Consider the following 23057-nt stretch of genomic DNA (forward strand, 5'->3'; position numbering starts at 1 on the left):
TTCCTCTGCTTCACTGACTAATACACAGCCTCTCCATTTTTGGCCACAACACCTACCAAAATAAAATGTGTGCCTGGCTACACTTAGGGTATGTCTACACTGCAATTAAAAATCTGCAGCTGGCCTATGCCAGCTGATTTGGGTTTACGGGGCATGGACTAAGAGGCTGTTTAATAGCGGTGTAGATGTTCAGGCTTGGGCTGGAACCGGGGCTGTAAAATCCAAGAGGTGGGAGAGTCCCAAAGCTCAGGTTCGTGCACACCGCAATTAAACCGCCACACAGCCTGAGTCCGAGTCAGTTAGCATGGGCCAGACATGAGTGTCCAACTGCAGCGTAGACATACCCTTAAGGATCTGGCCTGCTGTGAAAACACATGCACTGGGGAAGGCAGCTGGCTGCCACTGGATGGCCTCATTATAAAGACTCTTCAGCGCCAGAGATGTAAGAGCAGGCTGCCACCAACTTCCCCTCTAGCCTCTGGAGAGAAGAGTGAGCTCCTGGTTTCTTTCAGCCTCCTTGCAGTTCTTCCACTCACTGCTTCTTGCAGATGTAGAGGAGCTCTTCTCCTCTGACCCACTACTTCTCACTTCCCTGCTAGCCTTGCAAACATCTGCAAACTTCAATTTTAAAACAGTATGTAGGGGACTGAGGGGCACAATGTGCAACATGAAGTGACTCCACTAAAATGTTAACTTAGTAATTTTATAACAGCAATATTATTCGAGAGACAAGGTGGGTGAGGTAATATGTTTTGTTGGACCAACTTCTGTTGGGGAGAGATACATGGAGCTCTGTGTAAGCTCGAAAGCTTGTCTCTCTTCCCAAACAGAAGTTGGTCCAATAAAAGATATTACCTCACCCACTTTGTCTCTCTAACATCCTGGGACCAACACAGCTATAATACCACTGCGTTCAGCAATATTATTAACATAATACTATAAAATCTTCATATCAATTTTCAGCAGCAGTAACTACTTCAGTGCATAACACTGACTGGGTTTACTGGCCTTGAGCCTTCAAAGCTTCCTAGCCAGTCATTAATCCCCAGTAAACCTACCCCTCAATGTTTTTTTGCTTAAACCCAGGGAAAGACATGTTAAGGGTCAGATATAAAGGCAAGTGAGCTACTGAAGTTAAGGCTACCATAGATCAATTAAAAAAAAAAAAAAAAGATATGACATAGTCCGTTCACTAGGTGATGTATTTTTAGAGAGAGATGTTATAACTGCCTTGGCCTGAACAGCCCTCTTAGGAGGATTACAAGATATATATAACAAAGGAAAGTTATAGGAAAGCTGCTCCGTCTGAAACAGTTTTCACATGATTATAGCAGGAATAGTCAAACGGTTGTTTTTGTTTTACTGAGGATAACAACTACTGTGTTACATTGACTAACCAGCTCATTTAAAGAACTGCTGCTGTTCTCAAAAATTATCATCTGGGATTTATATTTGTAATTTAAAAGGTTGTACAACTGGTATTAGGCTGTGAAAGACTGTACCAAGAAAATGTGTTTACTGCATGTAGGAATGGAAGCAAATATGATGTCAAACACTGAGCTGGGGCATTACTGACTACCAGGAGGAAAATCAGGCCTATTCGAAGAAAGATTCTTCTACATATATTTTGGTAATCAGCAACAATTAGAAGGGAAATTGATTCCATAGCATTAAACACAAAACAAAAAAAAACACACAACCCCAAAATTTTCATCTCATATTTTCAGCATCCAAGGTTCACTAGAGCTTTATTTACATAATGAAATCTTTAGTGGGACGGCTGAATTCAAACAACATAATACTTTAACTGCAACCACTGCCATAAAGCAGCTCTGTACAGGTATGCATTAGTACTGGTATAGCTGGTTCTTCATCACACCATTAGCCCTTTCACCGCCTGCTCTCCTATCTCCCCATCTAAGGGAGTGTAGGTGCAAGAAGAGAAGGCACATGGCTAATGCATTTCAGTGATGTAAGGAGAGTAAACGTGGCATACATTTTCACTCTCTTAATAGTTCATAAGACATATCTATACAAAAACATTACTTCAGAGGATAAATTGTAAACACAACACCCTTTAAAAGCCTTTTTTAAAGTCTGCATTAATAAAGTATTTCAAGAAAAACAAGCATTGTAGACAGGATAGAGCTTATGAGCTGGCATGTCACTTCAGAAACCTCAAGCTGTGTAACTAATGGCTGATGGGAAAGCCAAAAGGTGCCATCATAACAATCACAGAAAATGTCAATCATTCAACCCTTCAGCTTTTTTCAGGTCATGAAGGGTTCCAGGATAAGTTAACTCTTTCTGCTGATTTTACAGAGTGGCCAGTAAGTATGCTATTTATGTATACCTTTTTAATTCTTATTTTTAAAAAGAAAGCTTAAAAATCTTTAAAAAGTTTTCCCTGGAAGGTTTATCAGTTAAGCTGATTTGTTTCACTTGATTTTGGAAAAGCTCTTTCAAAGTAAGTGCTCTTTCAAAGTAAGGTTAGACATTACAGCTGGCTGTACAGTTCAAGGAAAAAGGCAGAAGAACACAGCTTCTTTCCCAGTTTACTACCCAAGGCAGCTTTATACCCATTTAATTGTACAGGTACACAAAAACTGCCGATCTAATTGCTGGATTGCCTTACATTTCATTTTTATTAGTTATATTGCATTTAAATTTCTCCCCATTAGCAGACATACATTCACTAAAAGGCATAATATGGATGCCAACCCATAGTTTTATATATTTGCTCTGCCAGATATTTTCTAAGTGTTATAACATTTGCTGATTTGGATGATACAGTTTCTATGTCTAAGACAGCATGTGACAGCATGTTTAGTTCTAGAACCCTACATGGAGATACAGGGCGAGTCAGCTGACTTCTTTGGCAACCAGAGCAGGCGGATTTCAGTAGCTTCAAACTCAGGAGGAAGTGGAGAGTCAGACAAAAGGAGAGCTAAGTAATGAATCAGCAAGTCTTGCAGGAAAAAGCAATAAGAACAGCCAAGTCACATAAGTTAATAAAAGGAGACCTCAGGGTGAACCTTGCACAGAAACACTGCCCAAAAGCACACTGTGTTGAGGGCAAAGAGAAGATTCAGATCATCTGATTTCATACTGGCAGCTAGAGCTGGTTGGGAGTTTTCAGACTGAACGTTTTTCTGTCAGAAAAAGCCCTTTGGTCAAAAGCTAAACATTTTGTAGAAACATGTCAATTTCTACTAATTTTCATTTTTGAAAAACACCACATGAAACATTTTGATAATATGGAAGCATTCTGCTGTGAAATGTTTGGAACGTTGTTTCAATCAGTTTGTTTTGAAATGACTGTTTAGAAACTTCTTTTAATTAAAAAAAACAACCCATTAAAATCGGAATATAATATTTTCATCCAAAAATTCAAAACAATTTTGGGGAGGGAATTTCATTTCCCAGGAAATTGAAGCTTTTGTTCCATTCAAGAACATATGGAATTTCCCATTAAATGGAAATATGGTTCCCGCCCAGCTCTTTAGGGCAGTTACTTCCGAAGCTTAGCCTTAGCCCAAACCAATTAGTTTTCCCCAGAGTTTTGCGAAAATTTTGGTCAGTCTTTGGTGGGTTTTGTGAGAAGGGGCTATTTTTTCCACCTTGCTAAACTGTAAATACATGGGTTTTTTAGTCAGGGCTAACAAAGACAGAAAAACAAACCCCATCCAGCTTTAGTTGTAAACTTTGCCGGTACACAATCCTTAACAGCAGCAAATGCCTTTGCTAAGTTGGGGGGAAAATATTTTAAATGAAACGTTTACTGAAAAAGAATAATTTCTGAGTATGCTCAAAAGGCAAATCTCCCTGACACCATTCACATCAACGAGGAAGGAGCTTCAAGAGCACAGCTGAACTATAAAAGCAATAGTTAAAACGCAGCAGTGGACAGTTACAACTCCTTAATTTTCTTTAATATTTCAGCTTTTGTAATGCTCTAAATATATCAGCCATGCATACCAAATTAAATATGTATTTTATACATGCCATATCAAAAAAGTTACTCAAAAATCAAAAATGTATTTTCAACACCATGTCATACATAATACGTACATATACAGGTCTGTCTCATCTTACGCTGGGGTTACGTTCCACAGCCAGTGCGTAAAGCGAAAATCGCGTACAGTCAAAATTACATTGAGTGTAATGGCGGGCGGAATCGCCCGCACTACAGAAACAGTGTTTAAATTGTTATTTTTCTCTTTTTTTTTGTTTTTGCCAACAGCATAAAGCTGAAATAGCGCATGTTAAATGCGCCTAAGATGCGACAGACCTGTACATTAAAAAAAAGATTGATATAAACTCTTGCAAAAACACAAATTTTGAAGGTCTTCTAAAGCTAGAAGTCTTTAGTAGCTGGTTTTTAATAGTTAGACAATCAGAAGAGATGCTTTAGAAAAAACACAGGTGGAAAGAATATTTTTGGATTAAGTAAATTCCACTCCCCTATTTAAGAATTAGCTATATTACTGTAACTTTCCAAATGTTCATGCCTTGGATCTTAAAAGCTGGTGTGTGACAGCTCTATTAACTTAGAAGTGGGATCACTGCACAGTAAGTTTATTGACTAAAGCATCCAGGCAGCACACGGATTGCCAAAGCCCAAAGACAGCCAGCACACAGCCAGAGAAAGCAACTTAGAGAGGGCAGGCAGAGGGAGAGCATGAAGTTGAAAGTTCTCCCCTCCCTTTCTCAAAGACATTAACCAGGATTTTAATTTAAGTGTATATTATGAAGACTCGCCCCCTCACCCTCCAGGCAAAGGGCAGTAATTTCTCCCTCTGTTTTGTGTCTTTAAGAAATGAAGATAGAAGTTTTAATAAAATATTAGACAGGTATCCAAAAATCTCACCAATAATATCTTCTTCCTCTTTCCACTGCCTTCAATGGGCTTTCAATCACATCTTTAGTTTTACTCTAACTGAAATCAGGATTGTGATCTTCCACAGCTCAAAAAAAAAAATCTCACTGGAGGTTTTATTAAATGACAAAAAACTAGAGCTGTCGATTAATCGCAGTTAACTCACATGATTAACTCAAAAAATTAACTGCGATTAATTGCACTGTTGAACAATACCCATTTAAATTTATTCAATATTTTTGGATTTTTTTCTACATTTTCAAATATATTGATTTCTATTACAACACAGGATACAAAGTGTAGTGCTCACTTTTGATTACAAAGATTTGCACTGTAAAAAATGATAAAAATAGTATTTTTCAATTCACCGCATACAAGTACTGTAGTGCAATCTCTTTATTGAAAAAGTGTAACTTACAAATGTAGATTTTTTTTTGTTACATAACTGCTCTCAAAAACAAATCAATGTAAAATTTTAGAGCCTACAAGTCTACTCCGTCCTACTACTTCTTCAGCCAATTGCTAAGATAAACAAGTTTGTTTACATTTAGGGGAAATACTGCTGACTGCTTCTTATTTGCAATGTCACCTGAAAGTGAGTACAGGCGTTCGCATGGCACTGTTGTAGTCGGTGTTGCAAGGTATTTACATGCCAGATATGCTAAACATTCATATGCTCCTTCATGCTTTGGCCACCATTCCAGAGAACATGCTTCCATGCTGTTGATTCTCGTTAAAAAAATATTGTGTTAATTAATTTGTGACTGAACTCCTTGGGGGAGAGTTGTATGTCTCCTGTTCTGTTTTCTGCCACACATTTCATGTTGTAGCAGTCTCGGATGATGACCCAGCACATGTTCATTTTAAGAACACTTTCACAGCAGATTTGACAAAACGCAAAGAAGGTACCAATGTGAGATTTCTAAGGATAGCTACAGCACTCGACCCAAGGTTTAAGAATCTGAAGTGCTTTCCAAAATCTGAAAGGGACTGAGGTGTGGAGCATGCTTTCAGAAGTCTTAAGAGTAACACTCTGATGCGTAAACTACAAAACCCGAACCACCAAAAAAGAAATTAAACATTCTGCTGGTGGCATCTGACTCAGATGATGAAAATATACATGTGTTGGCCACTCTGCTTTGGATCATTATCGAGCAGAACCCGTCATCAGCATGGACACATGTATTCTGGAATGGTGGTTGAAGCATCAAGGGACATATGAATCTTTAGCGCATCTGGCAAGTGAGTATCTTGTGACACCGGCTACAACAGCGCCACACGAACGCCTTTTCTCACTTTCATATGACACTGTAAACAAGATGTGGGCAGCATTATCTCCTGCAAATTGTAACCAAACTTGTTTGTCTGAGTGATTGGCTGAAGTAGGACTGAGTGGACTTATAGGTTCTAAAGTTTTACATTGTTTTATTTTTGAATGCAGTTATTTTTTGTACATAATTCTACATTTGTAAGTTCAACTTTCATGATACAAGTACTGTAGTGCAGTCTCTATTTCTTTTTTTTTTTTTACAGTGCAAATATTTGTAATAAAAAATATAAAGTGAGCACTGTACACTTTGTATTCTGTGTTGTAACTGAAATTAATACATTTGAAAATGTAGAAAACATCCAAAAATATTTAAATAAATGGTATTCTATTATTGTTTAATGGTGCAATTAATCACGATTAATTTTTTTTAATCGCTTGATAACCCTAGGGAAAAAAAATTAATGTGGTTCACTGAAGCATATTTATTCTTCAAATATAAAAAGGCACATATATTATCCAAAATGAAAAGCTTGCAGTTCTATAAAGGTAAGACCACAGCTATCGAGACCCCTAATCAACTAACTTATTAGGACTAACAGTCTCTTGAATCCGTCCTTCTATTAATGAAAGTTCGTATCTGTATAGTTTTACCAACTTACTTGCTTTTTCAGCACCTAACTGATTACGAATTTTTGACCAAACCAATACAAATGTGATAAGAACAGTCTTTTGATGCTAAGCTGGCTGGACATGTTTTTTAAATTCTATTTTGCTATTTCACTCTGCACAATGTTTATATCTGGCTTTAGAGGAGGAACTGTTTTTGTTACTTAGTTCCATTCTAATTGCTTACCACCACTTTCTTCAATTTTAGGCAAATCGTGTCAAGATTAGTAATTACCAACTTCAGTACAATATATGAGTTTAACACTAGTCACCTGTTTGCAGTATTGTTCAGCAGTTTTCACATTTACTCTAGTTAGAATGCAAAAACATATTAGTAAATTAAACAATGAAGATTAAAAATTGTAGAACGAGATGAGGTAGCCAGCTTTACATAGGCCTTCCTGCCCATCTTCCAGCGAATTTCTGGACTCTGACAAAGAAGCCCTCTTAACAGTTCATAATTCCACTCACTCTCACCAGTCAGCCCCACATCTTTCTCCAATTACCAGGGATTACACCCATTTCCCCCATCCTTTGGCTTCTATATAGGAAATAATTAAATAAACTCAAAAACTACAGAACTAACAGGCAACACAAAAATCTTCACTTTTTTGGTCTGGATTAAATGCATTAATCGTTCAAGTTGTTAATCATCTCAATTTGTTTGTTGGACTCCTTTTTGTCTGTGTGGATATTCTGCCATCTAGATTACCTTGATGTTATTTCAGGCAGGGTTGTATAAAAAAAAATAATATAAAAAACCCAGAAGGCATGTGCACATGTTTTTGGGGAGATGGGGAAGGGTGGCACGTTATTGATTTTGTCTTGTTTTAGCTCAAGTATTTATAAGAACTTAACATTTTTTAAAGACTTCTGATATTCTAAGTTCTAATGTGAATTAAAGATTTAGCTATTACAAAAAGTTAAAGAGAGGTAGTGAGAATATCAAAGTTTTGATTTAAAAAAATGTTAAATATAAAAAGCATATTTCACAGTAAAAATTGAGAGAATATTGCATATGTGACACTGGAGGGCAGAATTTTGGGAGGGGGGGAATAAAAAACTAGGTACTTACTTAGCCATGAGTTTTGCTATTCGATGACAGTCATTCTTGTCATAAAACCAGATACTGTAAATAGACACTTGAAAACATAAAAAGAAAACAAGACAAAACTGTCAAAAATCATGTGGTGATAAAACAGCTCAGAGTAGCAGCCCACTAGCACTAAAATACACAGATTACAATCAATATCCACTCATCTATTCTATGCATGAATGAGTATCACTTAGCAGGTAATTAGGAATATTAGTGTGTTCAGAAGAGGCATGAAAAACAACAAAATCAGTTAGGTTAGGAAATTACATTTCATTGTGCACCTGAAAATGTACAAAAAATTAAAGTAATTTTTCATTCACAAAATGACTTTAGTTTTGCAAGTACTATACATCTTCCAAATGTTACAGCTTAACGATCATGAAACCATCAAGAGCATCTAGCACTTATGTAGTTCTAGTCCAGTTAATATTTCAGATAAAACCATGAACTATTTGAGTTTGTTGCTTAGAGGTCAGTAATAGTTTAAGTCACACATAAAACTGCCTTAATGAGACTTCAACTGCAGTATGGTAATTAAGCCTTAGTCTTTTTTGGCACCTTCACTCATCTAAAATTCTCTCCACTGGAAATCTAACTGTGTGCAAGGGCGGCAGCACTGAAATTCCAATCGTACCAGTCTTATGTTTACAGATCTACTTAATGCTAGGTACATGGTAGACTCTACTCCTAACATTTAGTAAGCATAGATCAGCTGAGGTCATGAAGGCTCTGATTCAGCAAGGCATTAAGTATATGCTTAATTTCATCATGAGATCAGTACAACTAAAACTTGGCTGAATCAGATTCTAAATCACATTGAGTTGAAAGATACACCAAGTGAAATGGAGTAATTTTCAAAAATAATATTTCATTCCACCCTCAATGGAAGAGTCAGAAAGAAACCCATGCCTTTGGAAAGATGGTCTTTCTAACCGACGGCTCAAAGCATCTGCCAAGTGTGTGAACTACAGTAATACTTTAGCTCAAGTGCCCTGCAACTGAATTATGGTTAAACAGAAAAATATCAGTTCACAGGGCCATTGTAAAGTTCAGTAACACAAACACTGAGGGGTTCTTCAAAAAAGACAAAGATATTTTTCATGATTCTGGACAGAGTCATTTCAGTAACCCATTAAAATCTTTAAAGATTAGAAATATTTCTGTATTCTACTGAAATAAGCTATTTCTCTGAAAGATATCCTAGCCAAGTTTTTAGATATTGTAATTTGCAAATGGAACACACTTAATGGAGATTTGGTTTATTTAAAATAATTGTATTTGGATTTTCTAGCTGTACTTAATGCATTTGTTTACCAGATACTCAAAGCCAACAAATGGAATGCAAAACAGGTAGCGAACAGATTCCTGGGTTGGAAGATTGTTTTATTGGGTTTGTATATAACATTTATCTCTAGCCTTAATTGGAAGCAGTGCCATACTGAAAGCAACAAAAATGTTTCCATTTATTTATTGTACGTCACAGAAAGGATACTAGCTTCTAACATTTCGACCTCATAAAGAGGCCCTTGACCTCACTACATGTGAGTAAAAGATTCCACCTATCAAAGGTGATAATGCAGTTTTCCACTTCATCAGAACACCATAGTAATAATTGGAGATATACCAATCTCCTAGAACTAGAAGGGACCTTGAAAGGTCATTGAGTCCAGCCCCCTGCCTTCACTAGCAGGACCAATTTTTGCCCCAGATCCCTAAGTGGCCTCCTCAAGGACTGAACTCACAACCCTGGGTTTAGCAGGCCAATGCTCAAACCACTGAGCTATCCCTCCCCCTTAACATACATTATTCACCTGTCCATCTCCATTAAATCCTATTACATACCACAAGTGTTTGAGAAGTCGCTTAATAAAAATAAAAACATTTAAAAAAATCCACTATCTTTCTACTACTGTTCTTTTAAAGATTTTTATGACGTCTGAACCACTATTTGGTTAAATTATCCTTCAAATTCAAAAGGAAAAAGTTCTTAAACTGAAATTCATATTAAGATAGGCCAAAATAATTTCATATCAGGGCTCAATGGGGATCCAGAAAACTTAATTTACCAACCGTAACTTCCTAAGCCTCTGTAATGTGAATAGCAGTGCTCAAAGTGCTGCGCTGTAACTCCCCAGTGTGGATGCTGCTGGCGCAAACTAAAAGCTTCCTAGTTTGTGTCACACAACCAAAGTATATTGACCTACTGCACTCGCATTCTAACACACACACACACACAGAGTTTAAGGCAAACTGAAATATAATTTTCTAGGTCTAATCTTTGGAATTTATTAAAAAGCATGCAAGAGGCCCAAAGTTTAGGCTCTGCAGCATTGAAGGAGGTTGTTACCTGTCATCCATCATAAAATCAAGATGACTGAATTGAAGAAATATACTATTGCCAGAAACTGAGCCAGTAAAAAGAGTCTTCATACATGCAAAAATTAAAACTGTTTTACAGAAATACTATGAAAAAACCTTACAATACAGAGAGAATTAAAAAAAAAAAAAACAACTAACTATATGAGCTGTCAACTTAACATTATGAAAGCTTGGTTTCATTTTAAACCATTTCTCCCTTAGTAGGAATCCATTCTGTAGCATAATTTAGCATTATAAAACAAGCATCTTCCCCTTCCCCACTCCATCATCAGAAGACCTGCCAACAGGAAAAAAAATTCTTCAAAAGCATGTTTGCTGGAGAAATAAAGATAAGGAACCTATAATGATAGCTTAATGGAGGAAAATGATAACAGTAACACTCAATTCTGCCAGAAACAGACCAGCACAAGACCAGAAATGCATCCCAAATCTGCTCTGTCTACCAACATATCATAAGGTTTCATTCTGTGCTGCTGGCAAGGAGTCATAGGGAGTTACCATGAAAGCCTGTCAGTGTCATTTATGATGGAAAACAGATTACCAAACTATTTACAAGGTTTACTAACAAAATACTATTCTGTGCGGATTTCAGACACTTTCAAAGATTATGGTACTCACTTTCCCTCCCTCTTTTTAACAGCACAACAAAAATCAGATGTTTTATGCATAAATATTTAATATTAAAATTTGATTTTTGAACGTGTTTCGAATTATATGTTCATGTTTGATATGCAAACTACTGATTTTATTGTTGCACATATACAACATTGCTTAACAAACCTTTTACCAGATGCAGCAAAATTATTAAGTGTTTACTAATTCCTTGTAAACTGATGTCCTTTCTCCTGGTTACATTAAAATCCTGCTAAACGTGCCCCCGTATGCAAGGAGCAGTAAAGGCTCCTTTCTATTACATTGATTACATCCAGGCTAACTGAACACAAAATTATTTGCTTGTGATTAGTGGGATTTACTGTAAAGACTATGTATCTCTTTAAAAACTCAGTGTGAGAGATTACCTAGTTTCACTATTCAGTGATATCACTGTCATCTGTTGATGCACCAAGTGTACAATCGCTTTTCTTCTTATTGCAACAAGATAAATACTTGATTTCATTTTCACTCAGAATGGACACAATTGCTGAATTAGTTTACATGGTATTGAACATAAAGTAGTAAATTATGGCCTAATTCATTATTGTGCTGCTCTAGTTTTTCCACTGATGTCACTCTACCAATGCTTTTCCTCTATTTTTCTTTTAAATTTACTGAAAGCTGAACAACGTCTTTAGTGGTAAGACAGAAATGCTGTCATTGTTTCACAGCATCAACCAATATCTTGTTAGATTTGTATTTTGCATAGTCACGCGGTCTTTAACATAATTAGTGTCATTCCTGGGCCACATCATAACCAAATCCGAGTTGACAAACCAGGAATAAATTATCTTTAATTTAATTCTGATGTGAGATTAAAATGCCTGGCAAAAATTTCTATGTGGTATTTTTTGTTCCATGGCTATTACTTAGCAAACTATGTTTAAAAAGAAGAAAAAAATTAAAAAATTGCTATGAAAGGTGAGTTTATCCTGCCAAGGGAGCACAATACTATAGTTCCAGGATGAAGGCTTTGAGAAATATATTTGTATCATATTCCGTTTTTAAATCAGGAAAAAATTGCAGAAAAACAATCTCACATAAAACAAGACCTAACAAAAGTTGCCGGAAAACATTATGTATTTCACATGAAAGCAAAAAAGAGATATCATCTCAGTGAAGTGTGGAACCTTAACACACAGCACTCAAGGACAATAAAGGAAACATGCACCTTTCTTCTTGGCAGTTGGTTAGCACAAACTGAGGATAATCAAGGAAACAAACTCCTCCTAACACAATTATTTAATCTGTTGTCCCAGAGAAAAATTAAATGAATTAACCTGATCCGAAAAGACATTCTCTAGTCTAAACAGTATTCCAGATTTAGTAGTGTGTGCTAAATCCTTTACCCAACTTACATGTAAAAGCCAAGTGCTAATGGATTTGCTCTGAGACAAATCAAGTTTCCTCACTCAGCCACAACATGGATTACTACTTTGCAACAGTGACCCAGAATAGGAAAGTCACTACGGTTAAAACACCGTCTCAAAGACCATACTATTCTTACTACCCTCTACTTGAACTCTATCGAATGCCCTCTCCCCTCTCAAAAAACCAAATCAAAACCACAACAAAAAACCCCACTTGTATTTTAAGTCTTCTTGCTATAAAAGCAGCAAAAACAAGCTACCTCCTTATCTTGGACCAGCAGGTTGAGCTAATGCAGTTGCTATAGATCCATTCTCCTTCAGCAATCATGGAGACATGTCATGCTGGATACATTGCTGATATGAATGATAATGGGACAGTGTCTTTAGGTTAAGACACACAGCACTAAAAGCAATTGCGTAACTTTTTTTTTTTTACGTTTTGTTTGTAAATCTTGTGAAATGAAACAACTAATTTGGTTTTTAGTGTTCTGGATACAGAATGTACTTTTTAAGCTTTAAAAGGCCATTAAATGACAAGCAAAGACGATAGCAGCTTGTAGTTCAGATTTCATTTTGAGTATCCGTGCAAACCCTCCCCCCCCTGCCCCCCTGAGGATCTACCTTCTCTGTTGCATTAGCTTTCCTACCCTTGAACTGGGAAAGGGCAAGCAGAGAACTAAGGCAAGGAAACACCACAGTACCATATTTCTTCTCTTCTTAATATTAAAAGTTTATGTTTAGCATCTATCTTTTCAGCACCATGGAAATTAATTCTCCTGACCTATCTAGTGAACTAGATTTGATTAAAAAACCTCTACATCAAGAAAGAGACCTCAGATACAAAGGGAAAATTATAAGTGAAACAGAATTGGAAGCATACTTCTTGCAAACTTTTAGAGGTAAGTTTATTACTGTTTAAAATGTTCGACTCATTTTCTTTCACTGTAAAGCAGACTAAACTTGTTGAGAATATTACTGCAGAGCAATCATAATCTGGCACATATTTTAAATGAAGTTAAGATTTGATTTCAACCACACAATGAACGTTTCAAACTACAAATGCATAATGTTGTTGCTATATGTACTTCCACCAGTATAAATGAAGGGACGAGAAATCATGGGGTGTGAAATTCTGTAAAAAGCTCACAATGCATGATTTTAACCAAGATTCTGGGACAACGGTAAACATACATTTAAAAGGTTGTTTTTTGATGTTATCAGTGTGATTCAAATGCTTCTTGAGGGAAAAAAAATGTAAACTACTCAAACAGCATGAACTATATAAGTCACCTTATGTCTGAAAAGATTAAGGGAAATTGACAAGTGACCACAATGCAAGCAGCAACTCTGTATTAAAGAATACTGAGAGTGGGAAAATATAAACAGTTTTGCCACATATTATATATTTTACGACCAATATATATTCAGTCCCATACATACACAGACTGTATTATGAGACAGTATAACGTACACACTGGCAGAGACAACAGAAAGATTTGTTTTCATAGGAAAAATCTTAAGATAAATTCAAAATGTGTCAAAGACTAGAAGAAATCAGAGAACTCCATTTCTCACACTTGGGATCATTCTCGTGCTTTCTCCATTGAATTCACTACTTCCTAAAACAGAGATGGAATATTTCTTCTTGTTATCTAGTCTAGTAATAACTCCACTCTACCAGGATATCACCTTAATTGGTATAATGTCAAATAAGATCTTAAGTCATCATAAGTTGTCATTTCTGTAGCAGAGAGATCTGATACATTATGGATAAAGAGTTAGGATTTCAAAGCAGCATTATATACAATTTTCAAAGCTGACAGTGACTTGCCTCACTAATGATTAAAGAGCTTTTGGTACTGTTTTAGGAAGCAAACAATCTGTCTTAATCCTACGTTTGTTTTCGCAAAACATCAGTATTTGAAATAGGAAAAAGTTTTTCCATTTATATTCTTGAGTTAGGAAGATACAAAGAGAAAGAATAGAATTTCTAAAACAAATAACTTTAAAGAATAAAATGTACATGGAACACGCCACACAGAAATAGATACAATGGATAAATGATCTCATTAAAAGACTAAACAAATTCAATGAGAGGAAAAAATGAATGAAAAACTAGAAAAACAGAAGTTAATTATATGAAAAAAACCCATATTAGGTCACTTAGTCCATCCGCATGACAGTACAACCCATGAAAGAGAATATAACTGTTCAATTAATACATTTGTGTGTAACAAAAATGTTTTTCAGACATATGCAGAGTACTCAAAACATACTGCTGAAGAAACAGACCGCTCTAACAGATCAGTATTCAATTCTAATTACAAATCTAAATGACTTAATAGGAAACATTTTTATTATTCCAATACTAAAACCATTAAAAGCCATTTGTACCATCAGATGAATATGGCAATATATCTGAGCTTTTTGTTTTGCAGTAGCTACAAATGAGCTCTAATGCACAATAAACTAGTCATAGCAATTCTGCCATAGGAAAAATGTGCATGCAAGTCATAACCCCTGGTGGCTTTATGCAATGTGTGGACTACAAAAAAAAAAAAAAAAAAAAAAAAGCCTGACAAGCAAATCATTCCTACTATCCCCTCCAGCCAGGCAAGTTACCTGTCAAAAGCAGCCAGCATAAAAATAATCATCTGAGGGCTACTTTGTGGCTGACATGAGACCAATGCAGTTCATAGTCAATAGATTTTTGTATCACTCAGGAGTTCCCATGCTGGCAGTCTCACCAGAGGTGTCACAGACTGAACTGGTACCTCTTATCCCCAATGATTCTTTCAGGTCAAGGCATAATGGCAGGGCATGGTGAAGAACTTTGCAATGCCACTGCCTTCACAGTTTCTGCTGTGTTTTAAAAGTGTTATTGATATGGCACTTTTTAATATCAACATTTAACTTGGTGAAAGGAAATTATTTTGCTATCTTTTACCCCTTGCTCTAGGTCCCTAGGAAAGTGCAAACCTTAGCTCATTACACTGAGCACAAAGTTATCATTAACTTAGACTACAACAGCGGGTTTCATAAATGAGCCTGCTTCATTGCCTATTTTGAAATGTACCTTTCTTTAGCTCAATGTATGGACTTCATTAAATTCAGTGAAAAAGTAACTAAAACAAAGGGACTATGTAATTAGGCCAGTTCAGGATTTTAAAAGTGAGTCCCTGAAAAGGCAGCAATACTAAATTATTTCCAGTGATCATGCTTGGCTGACTTTATAAAAAAAAACAAAAAAAACCGCACAAAAATGTTTAAATAGCCCCTCTTTGGAACTGTTAAATTTTACTAACATGAAGGGAAGAACAAAAGGCTGATTTTCCATAAAGTAATCCATGAGAATGAGAGTGGGGTGGAGAAATTTGCATATATAGAGAGACCAGAATTTTCCCCACACACTCCCCTAATCCCTGTAATCCTCAATTTCTTCCCCAAATGCAGTAAACTAATATATTTATAAGTTCTATACTACTCTGTAGCCCCACAACTTGTAATTAGGAGCTAACAAAACTGTAATCTCAACTATATTATACTGGAAATAATGCTTTATTTTCCAAATGACTTTGAAATTGCACAGGAGTTTCTCAAAGCAACCAACTACCTGTATAAGAAAAAGGGCAGACTCTCCTTTCAGAGCAGTATTATTCCCATGATTTGTTTGACCTCAAGTAAGAGAAAAAGCCTATCACAAAGATAAGATAATGGGCTACTGCATAGTTGCACCTTGAAAGGAGGAAAAGAATTTAAGGCAACAGTCATGAATTATCTCCCTCTAAAATACAACTTACTAACTCGAGAGTAAGTGCTCTTCAGATACAGCCCGCTCATTTTATTTCTCTAACAAAGGGGTTATCTGGTTTACTCTTTCTATGAAACAGTATTCTTTTAAAAACCTGACATCTCCATATATTATGTTTTCTTTGAAGTTTGCATGTCAGGGAAATTCTGGAAGTTCAGAAATCTCAACAGGACAATTTACTCATACAACTCCTAATTAACCATCATAACGGATTTTGTGCAAAATCTAAAGCTACTGTATTGCCTATGTACAGTAGGCCACTAACAATGCAATTTTTATACAATATAAGGTAATTTTTCTCTCCCCAACTAGCAGTCCTTTCACTGAATATGATCACAATATGGGTTAACGTTGACAAAGGGTTTCTTGGCAGCATTTCTGGTGAAACCTTTACAGAATAGGCATTAAGAGCTGGCTCTAAACTCTTTCTGTTGTTATTTGAATGCACTATGGGTATAACACCTGAAATGGAAATACATTGATGACGAGGCAAGGAGAAATACACCCCTCTTTTGTTTCCCAGCACCCTAACCAAAAATCACTGTTTACCTACCCATGCAGTGAATTTATACAAGCTGAAGGATTGTGCTCCAGAAAGTGCTGCCACTGACTGTTTTTAATTGTAAAGATATAATACAGACAGAGAAGCCCAGATTTGATACTCAAGATTGTGTCAGCTAGATTTGCCTTTCTTATATGAGGGGAGAAGCTAAACGTTTTAAAAAATTTACATATGTGAAGAAGCAAGTCCAAAACTCAAAAATTGAAACGGGAAGGGAAAAGGAAGGGGAGGAAGAGAAGACATTAGAATCATATGTAATATAAAGCCAAGATGTAGCTCTCTATGCGCTAGTATTTAGACTTAGAAATTGATCTGGACGGAGCTAAGCAAACACTGCTGGACTCAGAGAGAGATAGTTAAAGGGGTCGGCTGTCTGTGGCTCAAAGGGAAATCACTGAATGGAGAGTTATAAAACTTCACCTAATACTGCATATTATTACATAGGCTCAAGTTCAATGTTTTCCTTGCATGGTTAAAGGGTATAATATATTTCTGTGCATGTGTGTCGAGAGGGAATGCATAAACATGAGTCCACTGTATCCTAAATGTAAAGAAAAGAAGCTCCTTCCCCTGAATTGAGCAGTTCCCCCCCACAAGCAGCCCCATTTCCATGAAGCAGCTGACTATACTCTCACCTTCCACTTGCAAAATAAGACACTGAAAAACTAAAACCATATAAAATCAGAAGCCACAGTCACAATTGTTTTTATTTTTAAGATTGAAGTTACACATAAGACATAACCAGATGCAGCAGAATTGTTCTACAAAGTTTCAGAAAACTTTAATTCCATTTTGCATACAACATATCACCCTGTATATGTGATCCCTTTTCTAAAATAAAAGATTGACTTATGACCTAACAGGATGAATATCAAACTATGTATTGTGCCCCTACATTGATAAAAATGGTTAAAATAAACAGCAACTTCAAGGTAATGTGCAGCTACACAGAACTGTATTAAATCAAGTAGCATAGACAAGGAAATAGCCACAGACATTTAATTAGAATCTGACATATTACATTATGCTTGAAACAGACCATTAGATCACAGAACCTGAAATTGGCCTACATCAGAAGACATTGTTTGAACTTCTATAGAATAGATTTTTAAAACATCTATACTCACAGCTAGCGTTTCTGTAAAGAAGAAAAGGTTCATGCAGTTGAAATTCCAAGTCTTTATTTACTGGCTCAACTAGGTTGTGCATATTCAGTCGATTCACAATCGTAAAACCATAGTAGGGAGAAGCTGACCTGTTTCATTGAGAATAGAGTCATTTGTTAAATGTATATCAAGTTTTTACTTAAGCAAAAATAATATTACATGTCTATGCTTTCAAATGCCAAAACAAAGCATGGATTAAGAGTATAATTTGTAATGCCATATGTGCTTAGTTAAAATAGCCACCTTCACAATATATTTTTATGACAAACTGTTACGCAGTTCAATCAAGCATTACTAATACTCTGTTCCTTCCCTTCACATGAAACTTTACCAAGATAGACAGATATGTTTATAAATGCAGAAACCAGTAAATATATCTCATTAATACATAGTTACTAGTTATACAATCATGTTTACATGTAAATACCCCAAAGCAAATATATCATGCAATATAAAACCAAGCCTATGCACATAAGAAAACATTTTATAGGTTCAAATGAATTTCTACAGCATAACAAATAGTCAAAGATGAGTAAACAAAAACAAAAAAGATACTTTAATAGTTAGAAGTACTTTACATGATCTGTCTATCTAAAGTGATCTATGTGGGAAAAGTTTCTAGTTTTCATAAGTAATGGCAAGAATGGATAAAACTGACACTTTTGGTGAGCAAAACAGTGACAATCATAGAAATAACAGATTTAAAAATATTCTTAATCTTACTAGAAGAGAAGACTCAATGAAATTAAAAAGCAGCAAAATTAAAGCTGATTGAAGGAAATACTTCAGTTTAAATTTTGCTTTTTAAAATGTTATCATTTTACATATACAACTTATAATTTTAACTTGTTGAACTTGGCACTTCAAGATATTATTGAGGCCAAGAGGTTTAATAAGGATTCAGAACAGGATTTAACTACAGATGATATCCATTATTAAAAATTACAATCCTGAAGATACTCATGCACATACTGTCAAGTATCAGAGGGGTAGCCGTGTTTGCTGCTTTTACAGATCCAGACTAAGAGTCCTGTGGCACCTTATAGACTAACAGATGTTTTGGAGCATGAGCTTTCGTGGGTAAATACCCACTTCGTCGGATGCATCCAACGAAGTGGGTATTCACCCACGAAAGCTCACGCTCCAAAACGTCTGTTAGTCTATAAGGTGCCACAGGACTCTTTGCTGCATGCACATATTGAATCTTATGCACTGTGAAGTATCTTTGAAGTCAATGCAACTACTCGGAGTGTATAAATGTAAGAATGGGCAATGAGTCGTCGTAAAATCAGGGTCCTGTGGGTTTAGACCCCTTATGTTTCATGGCATAGGACAGTCACTAAGGGCCTTGTCCATAGATAACTGAAGTCAATGGAAACATATTGATTTAATTGGACTTGGGATCAGACCCTTTCTGCCTGGAATTAGGAAGAAGCTTCTCTCATATATGTTTCTTGTACCTACCAGACAGGATATTGGATTAGATAGTCTTACTGGTTAAACTGGTATTGCAAATGCTAGTTTCCTAAAGTCTTGTGGAAAGACCTTTGCCGGCTTATGAGATTTTATCAGCTTGAAAAGAATGTTTATATTTCCTCCTAAAAAACTCAGTTGGCAAAATTTATCTCTACCTTAAACAGACACAACTTCATTAGAATAAAAAATATTAAGAGTTGAGCATTATTAAAAGAGCAGGGAATATATTCAGAGAGGATCCAAAAGCATCCCAACTTGCCTCATAAAGGGAGAGTTTCCCCCCCAGACCTCAAAATAGTTCGTAAAAGAAAATGAATATATAGAAAAATTGCTTTGACAAGCAGAACAACATTTAACTTCTAAATATTCTGTGTAAGACTTGCTCTACAGTCTAGCTTTAGAAAAAAAAAATCAAGCAAACACTTGAAGGTCAAAACAAAACAATTTCATATTTGTTTCCTCTTAAATTATTAGATTATAATATAGGCTTATGCTCAGCTATGCCTTTTAACACTTATGTGAACATAGCAGCAAGATTACTTTTTCCTGGTCATATTGTGCGGATACCCCGAGGAAAAATACACAGCCACAAACAAAAATCTGCTTCATTATAATCAGATGTGATTAGCTGTACAGATTTCATCAACATCATGGCCACATTCACTAAGGGCCCAATAATGCAAGGTGCTGAGCGCCTCCTGAGAGGCACTGAACATACTTGATTACAAGATTTATGCACATTCTTAATTTTACTACTGCAAGCAGGTCCAATTGAAATCAACAGGACTACTCATGTAGTGAAATTAAGCATTTGCTTAACTGAATATTGGAATGGTGCCCAACGGATATTCAGAACCTCACAGTGCTACGGACATAGGAAATATTAGTAATATTAAACGGGTTGCTGCCTGTCTCAGGATGGATAGATTAATTCTCCATTCACATTTCTTGCATATAATGGAGCAGTAATTCATTGTTAAATTAGTGATTTGTCTTTGGTTTAAGATGAATCTTCAGTGATATTTACATGCTATTTCTCATTAAGGAAATATCACCTGTTAAACGAACCAAAAATCCGAAAGTTGCACACATACAGACTGCTAGCTTTTAAATGACAATCTGTATCATAACCAGTGGAAAATGGCAGACCCATTCACTGGAAACTATTTTAAGAGAGATTTGGAAAAAAAATATAAATTATATAATTAATAATTTCTGGAATATGGAAGGTAGAGGAAACATCATCACTTGGGTCATTTAAAGCACTCAGGAATATATTAGGAAATGATGCCGTATTACCAAAATTATTAACAAAGCAACCTAATTACAACTTCCATTTCTATGATTCTCTCTCTTAGTTTTATTCATTTATTTTCGTGAAGATTGTTACTGAAAAGTTGTGTATGTGCTTTTTGAAGAGTTATATGCCTAGGTGCTAAATTTATTTTTAAAACAGGCAGTTGGAGGTGAATTTCTGGTCAAATATCAGAATTAGCTGGAAAGCCTACTGTGACAAAATCTAAACTTAATAGTTACATACTACACTAAAGAATTTTTGTATAACTTACCTTCTGTACACAAATAAGGTACCTTCTATGTCAGTCTTCTCCTACAACAGACAGCAATTATAGTTAGTTCAGTGATATGCTTACTCACACAGTTATGCAGCATTCTAACAAAAGAGTTTTTAGTACCATCTCACAAAGAGGTTTGACATCATAGGCCTCAGATTAATCTGAGGCCTATCTTTTCAGTGAATTCCTAACCCTTTCAGGCAAATATGTAGTTATACATGTCACCTTGTTGATAAAAACAATTATTCAATTTTTAAAGAAATTTCTGATTACTTTCTCTTCCTAACCAGCTTCACTAGAAAAGTTAAAATTAAATATTTTCTTTATAGTAACCCCATATTCATGCATATTAATACAAGTTTTTTTTTTAGTTTGCAAAGTAAAACATGTATCTTGTAATGAGAAGTTACAATGGGATTTTTTTGGACATATCTTTTATTATAATTGTATGCGATGCACCATGACTTTAAGTATCCAGGGGTAGCCGTGCTAGTTTGTATCCACAAAATCAACAAGGAGTCAGGTGGCACCTTAAAGACTGACAGATTAATTTGGGCATAAGCTTTTGAGGGTTAAAAAAACCTCACTTTCTTCAGACTTTGTTTTATACATTAAAACTTAGCTAAAAAAGAAAAAAACCCTTATGGTTTACCACCTGCAAAATAACATTTGACTCCTGCAAATAACTCTGAGCTTAACTGGATTACTCATGTGGAAAGTTACACACATGCTTAAGTTTTTGCAGGACTGAAATCTCAGAGGCTATTCAGTTACAATCATGTAACTGGAAGCCTTTGTGTCTTTGACAAGATTTTTTTAAAAGTACTCCCAAAGCTCTTTAACTCATACTAACTTCTTTTTCCAGAAATGTAGTGTATATTGATGGCCTTTATTTTCAAAACTGAAAAACATTCTTGAAATTAAACAGAAATTGTATTTAAGCAGAACAGTCATTATCAACGTTTCTCAAATTCCACACTTTGTGAACCTCAACATTACCAGCTAGTGGAAAGTGACAACTACAAAGGTGTGTTTGTGTGTACAAACAAAGCAGTGAGAGTATAACAGGCAAGACTACAATACCTGCTACAATTATTGCTTGAATGTGTGTTGCAATGTCACAAGGAAAGTCTGTTCTTTCCTATCTGTTTCCTCTGATTTAAATGGTCTCCGCAGCCTGGGAAGAGTCCGGGCTGCTGGGGGGAGGGAAGGTGGGAAGATCTCAAACTTCTCAGGGTCACAGCCCCTACCCCGCAAACCACAGCGCCACAATCTGAACGGCCCCGACCCCTGTGGCTTCCTGTCCCGGGGGGCGGGAGGGGAAAGGGGGTTGCTGGGGCTGCCACTCCGCCCTGGTGGGGGGAGTTTCCGTTTCTGCAGGGAAAGGGGCATGGCGGGTCAGTGGCTACATCAGCGCGCTGAGGACGGGGGATGAGTGGGTGTGTCGGTGCCCACCCCCGGGAGTAGGGGGAGGGCCTGCGCCCAGCTCTGCTCCGCGGGGAACGTGCGTGGGTGTCGGAGTCGCTCCACACGGCTACGGGGCGGGAGCTGTGGCTCTCCTAGGGGCGGGCGGCAGGCAGGAGCCTGCTCCCCACTTACCCACTCGTTGGCTTTGGGGCTGAAGCTGTAGAGCGCGACCTGGCCGGTCACGTCGGCGATGCTGGTGATGTAGGGATCGTGCCGCTTTAAGGCCGCCAGGCTCATCTCCTGTCCCGCTTTACTCAGCGACTCCATCTTGGCTCCCGGGAGGAAGCTGAGGGGGAGGAAGGGAGCGCGACCAGCGCGGAGTCACGTGTGCAGCTTCCCTGCTCTTGCCCGGGCACGGCGGCCTCAGCGCCGCCCGTTCCGCCCTGCCGCCGCTGCGCTTTGGTTCCGCCTGCTCCGCCCGGGAAGCGGTCAGCGAGCCAGCACCCTTCCCCCCACCGCCACAGAGCTCCTAACGGGGACTTGTGCCAGGGAACCCCAGCTCCTCGGCAAGGCTCTGCTCCGAGTTCAGAGCCCCGAGGGACTCCCTGGCAAGGAGCTGCCCCGAGCTGGGCCGTCGGGGAGTTTGCCGGCCTTAGAAAAAGAGGTGGTGTGAACACCCTGTCTGCAATCGATGCTAATCACGATTTTGCAGCGTATTAGGCAACAGCTTAATCTTCAGTTGAAGAC

The 23057-nt window shown here is 37.0% G+C and overlaps 1 protein-coding gene across 3 annotated transcripts in view; it reads right to left on the reverse strand.

Annotated features, from left to right (window-relative positions):
• The window catches only part of DCP1A (decapping mRNA 1A), a 48150-nt gene extending 25422 nt beyond the window's left edge, over nt 1–22728 (reverse strand). Inside the window, exons 1-5 of one of the 3 annotated variants that reach the window (XM_039482106.1) lie at nt 22503–22638; nt 21987–22096; nt 20898–20938; nt 17815–17942; nt 7891–7957 (exon numbers count right to left, since the gene is read on the reverse strand). In XM_039482106.1, the coding sequence (XP_039338040.1) occupies nt 7891–7957; nt 17815–17896 (149 nt within the window). In that variant the 5' untranslated portion in view covers nt 17897–17942; nt 20898–20938; nt 21987–22096; nt 22503–22638. Of the gene's footprint in view, nt 1–7890; nt 7958–17814; nt 17943–20897; nt 20939–21986; nt 22097–22502 lie in introns of all 3 variants that reach the window. The other 2 variants (XM_039482105.1, XM_039482107.1) reach the window with 2 other exon arrangements.
• Between the last annotated feature and the right edge of the window lie 329 nt (nt 22729–23057).

This window comes from Mauremys reevesii, linkage group 7 (assembly GCF_016161935.1).
Source record: "Mauremys reevesii isolate NIE-2019 linkage group 7, ASM1616193v1, whole genome shotgun sequence".
Classification (NCBI taxonomy): Eukaryota; Metazoa; Chordata; order Testudines; family Geoemydidae; genus Mauremys; species Mauremys reevesii.